Source organism: Protopterus annectens, chromosome 1.part2, assembly GCF_019279795.1.
Source record: "Protopterus annectens isolate FY-2018-M chromosome 1.part2, PAN1.0, whole genome shotgun sequence".
Classification (NCBI taxonomy): domain Eukaryota; kingdom Metazoa; phylum Chordata; order Ceratodontiformes; family Protopteridae; genus Protopterus; species Protopterus annectens.
The window spans coordinates 61966594-61976405 of NC_056727.1; the positions used below are offsets into that span (position 1 = coordinate 61966594).

General features: G+C 45.3%; 1 protein-coding gene across 1 annotated transcript in view; it reads left to right on the forward strand.

Moving 5' to 3' along the window:
• Positions 1-9812, forward strand: part of FANCL (FA complementation group L) — a gene marked incomplete in the record, with an annotated part of 1961518 nt that overhangs the window by 323923 nt on the left and 1627783 nt on the right. The window contains 1 exon segment of the mRNA XM_044054938.1: positions 8331-8391. Coding sequence (XP_043910873.1) covers positions 8331-8391 — 61 coding nt within the window.

Sequence of the window (9812 nt, forward strand, 5' to 3'; positions counted from 1 at the left end):
GTGAGGGGTATACTTCCGGTGTTGAACATTGTGCTCCCATGTTCGTGATGATGAGATCAAGTATGTTATCTCCTCTTGTGGGGATGGTGACTAGTTGTTCCATGGCATTTGAGTTTATGAATTCCAGGAACTTTTGGGCTAGGGTGTTTGGGCTTGAGTAGTGTTCCCAGTCTATATTAGGGTAATTGAAGTCACCTAGTATGATGGTGTTTGGTGATACATTTATCCCCTCTAGCGTTTTCAGGAAGGCCATGTGAGGTTCCTGAGTTTGTGAGGGTGGCCTGTAACATGCTACAATTTGCAGAGCAGTCTTGCCTATGGTTAATTGCACCTGGATGGTCTCCGATGCATCGTGCGTTGCCACCAGTCTTGAGGTGTGGGTGTCCTTGATGAATATGGATACCCCCCCTCCTTTCTTGGTATTGTCCGGATTTTGGGGCCGGAACGCATGATATGAGGTAAAACCTGATAGTGCTGGGGTGCTCTCAGGAGTCTTGAACCAGGTTTCTGTCACAGCACAGACATCTATGTTCTCCATACTGAGAAGGGCCTCGAGTGCGTGCATTTTGAGATTTAGACTTCTGGCATTGAGCAGCATTACCCTTAGTTTTTTTCCTTTTTTGTGTTCTAGGGTGGTAGGTTTAGAATTTGAGCCTTGCCTAAAAAAGGCACTATGGGGGTGGCAAGAGCCTTTGCCAATATCCGGAATCCCAGGGGTGACAGGTGCAAGCCGTCCCTTGCGAAGCAGCGTGACTTGTCCAGCATGTCATCCCAGGCAGACAGACACTGGATCCCCTTTGAATGACACCAGAGTTTAAGCCAATTGTTAAAGCTGATCATATGTAGATGACTGGCTCCTCACCGCCCTGATCAGGCATCTCTTAGAACAATCTAGGAACTGTTTGCTCCAACTTTGAGCATACTAGCCATTTCAGTCAACACCTTTAAATCTCATCTGCAACCTGTACTGAGCCTGGAGTTCATAGGGGCCTAGTTAAACACAGTAAGTCAGATAGCCTCCCTTCCTCCACATCACGTAGACACAATCAAGATTCAGTTACAGCAAATTCTTGTTCACCCTTGTCCTCTAGCTAAACTTGCCTTCAGGCTCTAGGTTCGAAGGCAGCAGCCGTAACCTTGGTGTCATTGGCCCATTGTTATATGGGTGTTCTCCAGTGGACTCTAGCTGGTCAGTGGTCTCTGCTGCATCATCCATTGTCCTTTCCAGTCAAACTCACTCAAGTCTGCAAGGATCATCTTTGTTGGTGGATTCAACTGGATAAAGTTTACCTAGACCATCCTTTTATTCCGTTTCCTCCAGTAGCTACGGTGACCAGGGACACCTCCCAATTCAGGTGGAGGGAGGGGAATTTCTTGGGATGGATGGTTCAGGGCACACGGTCCCCTCAAGGGACCAATTTACACGTCAATGTCCTAGAGGTGAGTGGTCCTACTAGTGTTGTGGCTTTTCAAGATGTTCTTACTCTGGGGACCATTGAGATACAAACTGATGTGTGTGGTTTGGTATATTAGCAAACAGGAGAAAACCCCCATCTTATCCCCTTTGTCGAGAAGCTACAAGAGTGTGGCAGTTGGCAATCTCCTCCAACTGATTTTTTATGGTGCAAACACACTTACTGGGGAAATCCATTGTACTAGTGGACAAACTGAACAGGTCTTTTCTAATGCTTTGAGTGGTCTCTAAATCAGTCAATGGTGGGGAAGATTTTCTGTCACTGGTGCCAATCTTGGTGTGATCTCTTTGCATCTCCCCACAACAGCAAGTGCTGCAGCTTGCCCTAATCCCCTCTCAGGGGAAGTGACCAAGAGATGCTCTAATCCACATCTGGCCGTCCGTTCTCCTTTATGCTCATCCCTTGTTACCTCTGATTCCAAAATACTTACAGATAGCCAGTCAGTTGAAGAGTTCAGTTATCCTCATTGCCCCCTTTTGGCCTCACCAAGTGTGGTTCCCCTTCCTTTGGTCTCATCTTCAATATTCACCATGGATTTCAGGACCCCAGTCCAGATCTTCTTTCATATCCCTCCAGGATGAAGCATCCCAATATTCCAGTACTCAAACTAACCACATGATTACTCCAGTTCCATTGATAGCTAGACAGCCAGGGCTTTCCTCCCCAATTCAACAAATACTTTCATCTTTCCAGAAAGCTTCTATAAGAAAGATATCCAAAAATAAATGGAAAAGATTTTCAATATAGGCTCTTCAGAGGGAAATAGACCATTTCACTGCTTCAGTACCTTCGATTTGTTTTTCAAGAAGGTGCTAGTTTTTCTGCAAAGTACAGTTAGCAGCCATTTTGAATTTTCACTCTGGAAAAATGCTTCCTGAGCTTCTTCCAAATTGTGCAATGCCTTCCAAAAGACAACATTCTATTTAGACCTCCCGTGAGAGATCTTCACCTCCCTTGGGATTTCACAGCCATGGTTCAGGGGTTGACCCAACAACCCTTTGAACCATCAGTGCAGTGAAATCTGATTTAAAATGTTTGTCTTGGAAAATAGCATTCCTAGTAACTATCTCATCTGCAAGGCAAATTTCTGCATTACAGGCTCCATCTTTCAAATCCCCTTACATTGTTTTTCACAACAACAGTTACCTTATGAACTAATCCATCCTTGGTAAAAGCAGCCTGTGAAATGAATACCAATAAAACAAAAGGGCTCCTGAAACCTTCCTTTGAGGCTGTACAGAGCATTTCTTCTTCAAGTAGGCCCCCTTCCTCTAAAAGTGACAAAACTACTAAACGACCATCTCCTGCTTCTTCGGGTCATTTGGAGCCTCCCCAAAAATTGGCTAAGACTTCTGATGCATCGACCTCCTCGGCTCCATAGCCCTAAAACAGAGAGAGAGATCATAGATTTGGACAAATCTAGTCCTTCGGCTCCATGGCCTTCGGAGCCGAAAGAGACTATTTTTCAGAGCTGGTCCACTGATCTGTTACCAGTCTCCCCAACCTTGAGATCTTCCATATTGGAGAGATCTCGCTCACCAACCTTCTCCAAGTCCTCTAGGAGCTTATCTGATGATGACGTGGACAAAGTGGTGCGCAGACTTTTGAAATCGTCGCCGCTAGCTAAATTGATTTTGACTCTGACCCAGCCCCCTCTGAGCCAAGCTGGATCTTCAGAGCTGGAATGCCAGATACCACTTGGTGTAGATTCTTAAGTTCCGAGATCCCCTTCAGGAGATTTCAGAACCGGTCCCTGCTCTGACACTTTCGATGCCATCTAGGGTGTCTAGGAGCTGAAGTTTTCTGGTAGGCTCTGGGGGGGGGGGGGGCTCGGACCAGACTTTTTTCGGTTCCGAGTTTACATCTCGGAGCTTCAGCTCAGCTGAACTCTGCTCCTACATCAGCCTCGGAGCTGATCTCTATGGAGCCGGGGATTCCCTCTGTTTCCTCAAAACAGGAAGTGTCCTGAGAGCCGGGGGGGGGGGTCTGCCTTTGAGCTGATGAGGAGTTTGCTGTCCCCACCTGCAGCCCCCCCCCCCCCACAGCACTGGCATCTGTCTTAACACCACACCATCCACAGGACAGCAGAGATTCAGAGCCTCAGGGAGCTCCACTGGGCCAACCCCACTCTTATGAGACCTCCCCAGAATACCCTACTGAGGAGGCTTCTTGAAAGAGAACATGTAAGAGGAAGCATGTAGACTCCCCTGACGAGTCCATCACCTCTCACACTGACCTTGAGGAGTCAGAAGGGTCCTCACGGTCATCCTCTGAAGATATCTCCTTCGCAGATATCCTAGAGATCCTGAAACAGAGAGGCGACTGGAAATCCATCAACCCTTCTGATGAGGAGTCTGTGTACCTGACTGCTTTTGGATCTCAACCTTCAGCCTCTTGGGTATCTCCTCCTTTCGACGAGCTATTGGAGTTGGTTAGTCAAAAGGCGTGGGAGTCACCAGACACTATGGAACTTTTCCCTCTGAGGCCAAATAAGTTCATGTCTGCACCTTTGGAAAGAATTTTCTCACAAAAGGCATTCCTATAGATGCTGTGGTGGTGGCAGCAGCCACCAAGAAGGAACTTTCTGAAACAATCCTCATCTGTCCATCCATCGAACAAGGACTCCTGGACAACAGACAGATATGGAAGGGTGTTTTTTCGTCAGAGACTTTTACTCTTAGATCGCTGAACTACCTTACACACTTTACGAGACTACAAAGAGATCTCCTGAAGGAGTTAGGAAATGCTCTCCAAGGTTCATTGGCTGCAGGGGTGTCAGAAAAGGTCACCTCTCAGCTATCTACCTTAAATTCCATTGTTAATTCCTCCATGAGACTAATATCCTATGCAGCATATGGAGCGAGCAGGGCAGCGGGTTCAGGAGTCTCCCTGAGGAGGCACTCCTGGATGCGCTTGTGTAACTTTGCGGAGCCTTTAAAGTCTACCTTTACCAATGCCACTTTTGATGGTGCCTCACTTTTTGGACCTAAAGTTAAGGACACACTTACCAGATGTGAGCCAGAAGGGAAAACTCTTTCTGTCGTTGGAGTACATTTTTCCATACCTTCAGAGTGGGAAAATGTGGTTCAAAAGATCCCAGGGAGTTTTTCAAGACGCACGAGGTGAGCCGTTCCCCAGGGGCACATGGGGAAGCAATAGTGGTAGACGTCTTAGAGGCAGAAGGGGTCTGCAAAACCAGGGTGACTGGGATTCCTTTCGCGGCCGGCCCTACCAGTGCTCCTGAAAGGAGGCCCGTCTGCTCTACTCGGGGGGGGCGTTTATCTTTGTATCCAGAAGCCTGGCGAGATATCACAAGAGACAAGTGGGTACAAAGTATAATACCCAGAGGCTATTCCAGTCCCTTTTGCCATCCTGTCCAACAGATCAGAACAATCCCGGATATTTCAACCAGTCAAAGGGATCAAGAAACTGTAGAAATTCAAAAGTTGCTAAACAAAAGATTCATCCAAAAAGTCCCCGCAGACCAAATAGGATTCGGAACTTACTCAAGATTCTTTTTAGTGCCAAAGAACAGGGGACTGGAGACCCATTTTGGATCTCAGCAAGTTGAACTAATCCGTGAAGAAGTCCAAGTTCCGAATGGTAACACTGCAGTGAATTCTTCCCTTTTTTAGGGAAAGACAACTGGATGTGCTCAATAGACCTCCAAGATGTGTACTACCACATAAAAATGGGCAGAGTATTAAGGAGTCACTTGGGTTTCCGGCTGGGAGCCAGTCATTGTCAGTTTTGAGCTCTGCCCTTTGGTCTCACTGCAGCCCCCAGAGTGTTCACTGAATGCATGGCAGTAGTCATGGCTCACTTGAAATGTCTGGGATTCCAAGTGTTTCTGTACATAGACAACTGGCTCAATAACTGCCACCACCAAGTATCTACTTCAGCAGGCGAGAGACGCCACTCTTCAAACTTGTTCTCGGTTAGGGATTACAGTCATTTTGCAAAAATCTGCCTTGTTGCCCTGTCAACATACTACATTCATAGGTGCAGATATCTACACCGTCTCCATGATGGCACAACTTCCTTCGGACAGGGTGTCTGTTCTCAGACATGTAGCCAACCTTCTACCCAGAAACAAAGTGAAGGCAAAGACGAATTTGGAAGTCCTAGGAACTGTGGCTTCAACGGTCACCTTAGTTCCCCTAGCCAAAATGCATACGAGAATTCTTCAATGTCTCCTATTTGCTCAGTGATCATTACAGGAATTTCTCATGCCTCACCAAGTCAGAATCACAGACTCATGCAAGGGAGATCTCCTATGGTGGCTTCAGTCCAACCATGTGACCATCGTCTGACCTTTTGTGCCACAACAACCTGTAGCTACAGTGACCACGGATGCCTCCCAGGTAGGGTGGTGGGGGGGCTTTATCTGGGAATGACTGTCCAAGGCACATGGCAAGAACACGAGGCCCATCTGCACGTCAGTGTTCTAGAGATGAGAGCAGTGCTTCTAGTGTTACAGGCACTCCAGGACTCTCTTCCACTAGGAACAATTGCAATCCAGTCAGACAACATGTCGGTAGTCTGGTACATAAACAAGGAGGAGCCAGATCATACCTCCTTTGTCGAGAGGTGCTGAGAGTATGGCAATGGGCAATCTCTTACCAATGTTTTCTAGTAGCAATGCATATCCTGGGGAAATCCAGCGTGATAGCAGACAACCTCAGCTGGGCGATTTTAATGCCTCATGAGCGGTCTCTGAGCCAAAACATAGCGGAGGAGATTTTCTGAAAATGGGGCCAGCCTGGCTGCAATCTTTTTTGCCACTCCCATGAAAAACAAATGCAGCAGCTACTTTGCCCTAATCCCCCCTCTGTGGGAGACACCAAGAGGGGCACAATTGTCCCTCGGGACTTTGGTATGCATTTCCCTCTTTTCTCCTCATACCCAAAGTCATCCAGAAAGCAAAATCCTTGGGAAGCAGATGGATTCTCATTGCCCCATACTGGCCTCATTAGATTTGGTTCCCCTTTCTCTGGCTTTGCCTACTGGAGAAATTGTGGGTTCTGGACCCAGTTCCAGACCTGACTCGTATGCCAGGAACTCTTCATCCTGCTGTCCAAACCCTCAATTTGACAGCGTGGCTGCTCCACTTCCAAACTTAGTCAGACTTCAGGACTTCACACCAGCAGTAAAACACATTTTGGTATTCTCACAAGGCTTCTACCAGAAAGTAAATGGAAGAGGTTCTCCCTACTGGGCACAAACAAAAAACATTGATCCCTTCTCTGCCCCAATCAGTTCAATTTTGGAATTTCTTGCAGAACGTTTTCAGCAAGGCTCCACCGCAGCTACAATTAGTCCAACTAGCTGCAATATCTAATTTCCACATTGGTGAATATACTCCTAACCTGATGTCACACAAATTGTGTAAAGCATTTTTAAAAGGCACTTGTTTATTTAGATCTCCCATAAAAGAACCTCTCTCTCCATGGGGTTTGAATTTTGTCCTGACTCGCCTAACATTACCTCCTTTCGAGCCCTCATCCTCTTGTGATCTCGAATTCCTTTCTTGGAAAACTGTTCTCCTAGTAGCCATTACATCTGCAAGAAGTCTCAGAGTTGCAAGCTCCATCAGTCAAGCCACTATATTTGATTTTCCATAAGGACAGAGTATCTCTATGTAGTAATCTGTCCTTCATGCCAAAAGTTTGTTCCCGGACCAATCTAAATCAATCTATTGAGCTCCCAGTGTTTTTTCCCAATCATAGCAACAAGGCAGAGTACAAACTTCACCAATTGGATGTGCATAGACAAGTTTGATTTTATCTGCATAGAACTAAAGATTTCAGGAAAACAGATCAATTATTAATTTCCTTTTCTGAAGCAAAAAAGGGCATGCCAGTTTCAAAAATTACGCTTTCAAATTGGCTCTCAAATTGCATTACCTTTATATACACCTCAAATAACAGGAATTTACCATTCAAAGTTAGAGGCCACTCGGCCAAAGTATTACCAACATCCTCTGCTTACCTAGCCAGATTGTCAATGGGCAAGTCCCCATACATTTATTACTCATTACAAAGTTGATTTGGCCTCCAGGGACAGGGCTTCCTTTGGTTCCACTGTGCTCAAAGGTATACTCCTGTGACTCATCCAGGGAAATGGTGCCGGGACGCTGTCCCATCCAGTAAGAATGAAGGCAAGATAGGACAACATAGCATAAAGAAGTTATGTACTCGCCATAACGTTCCATGTTTGTTGTCCATCTCGCCATTCATTCTTATGACCCTCCCACCTTCCCCCAGCCAAGGACTCCTAGAGGACCTAGAGTTGAGATTTTCCTTCCTTACTAAAGGAGCTCCTTTGTATTTTCCTTATTTCTATACCTGATGTCCCATTATTAATTTAGACAGATTATTATGATTGGCAGCAAACAAGATCTGGGGAATTAAACCACTGCATGATGGGATACCTACTCTGCCATGAGCCAAGTTTGAGAGTTCAAGCTAGTGTATTCGGCCGAGTTGGAGCCTAGGATCATCTCTGAACCCATCCAGTAAGAATGAATGGTGAGATGGACAACAAACATGGAATGTTATGGTGAGTACATAACTTTTTTCTGTATCTGAAAACATATATGGCTTTAGCAGTCAGATGAAATGATTCCATCATGAATACACCACTTTTCGGTTTGGACAACAAAGTATAGAAAAATCCATATGAAGCACTACCTTCAGTGAATTTTCCATCAATTTTTACAAATGAATTTTTAGAACTCTTGCATTTTATGCTTTGCCAAATTTCTGCAAAATTGCCATTGTTTCATTTAGTTGTTACATTTTCACAACTGAAGCTCATTTTATTAAATTAACTTTCTGCATTTTTTTTTTCAAGATTACAATGTAGCTGGCAGCTCAAGCATGTGTTGAAAGGATATCAACAGATTTTAAAACAGGTATGCTTCTTGTGTTTGGGCAGCCACTGTGTGATCTATGACTGCTATTTGTTTTCCAGTAAATTTAGTCTGTAGGCAAGTGTATTTCAGAATGAAAGTGATTTTCGCTGCTTTCTTTTGTGCCAAAACATATCTTTGTTTTACACCTTTAGTATCATTACATTTCTTCCTGAAAGGTTCTGCTCTTCGTTGTGGTACTGTGACCCTAAAACTGAAAAATTGTTTTAATCCTTGTGATCTAAGCAATATAATGCATTAGAAAAATGAAAGGGCTTGTTTGTGTGCTGCCTGAATGTGGCATGTTCTTCTTCTTTTGGCTGCTCCCGTTAGGGGTCGCCACAGCAGATCAACTGTTTCCATTTCTTCCTGTCCTCTGCATCTTGCTTTGTCACACCAACCACCTGCATGTCCTCTCTCACCACATCCATAAACCTTATCTTAGGCTTTCCTCTTTTCCTGTTACCTGGCAGCTTTATCCTTAACATATTTTCCCAATATACTCTGCATCCCTCCTCAGCACATGTCCAAACCAACGTAATCTTGCCTCTCTGGCTTTGTCTCCAAATCTTCCAACCTGGGCTGATCCTCTAGTATATTTATTCCTAATCCTGTCCATCCTCGTCACACCCCGTGCAAATCTTAACATCTTCAACTCTGCCACGTCAAGCTCTGACTCCTGCCTTTTTGTCAATGCCACTGTCTCCAACCCATATAACATAGCTGGTCTCACTACCCTCTTGTAGACCTTCCCTTTCACTCTTACTGGTACTACTCCGTCACAAATCACTCCTGACACTCTTCTCCACCAACTCCATCCTGCCTGTACTCTCTTCTTCACCTCTCTTCCACACTCACCATTACTCTGAACTGTTGATCCCAAGTACTTAAACTCATCCACCTTTGCCACCTCTACTCCCTGCATCCTCACCATTCCTCTATCTTCCCGCTCATTCACACACACATATATTCTGTCTTTGTCCTGCTGACCTTCATTCCTCTTTTCTCAAGAGCATATCTCAATCTGTCCGGGGTCTCCTCCACGTGTTCCCTACTCTCACTACAAATCACAATGTCATCAGCAAACATCATAGTCCACGGGGACTCCTGTCTGATCTAGTCTGTCAACCTGTCCATCACCATTACAAATAAGAAAGGACACAGAGCTGATCCTTGATGTAATCCCACCTTCACCTTAAACGCATCCGTCACTCCCACCGCAGAACTCACTGCTATCACACTACCCTCGTACATATCCTGTACCACTCTTACATACTTCTCTGACACTCCTGACTTCCTCATACAATACCACAGCTTCTCTCTAGGCACCCTGTCATATGCTTTCTCTAAATCCACAAAGACACAATGCAACTCCTTCTGACCTTCTCTGTACTTCTCCATCAACACTCTCAGAGCAAACATCG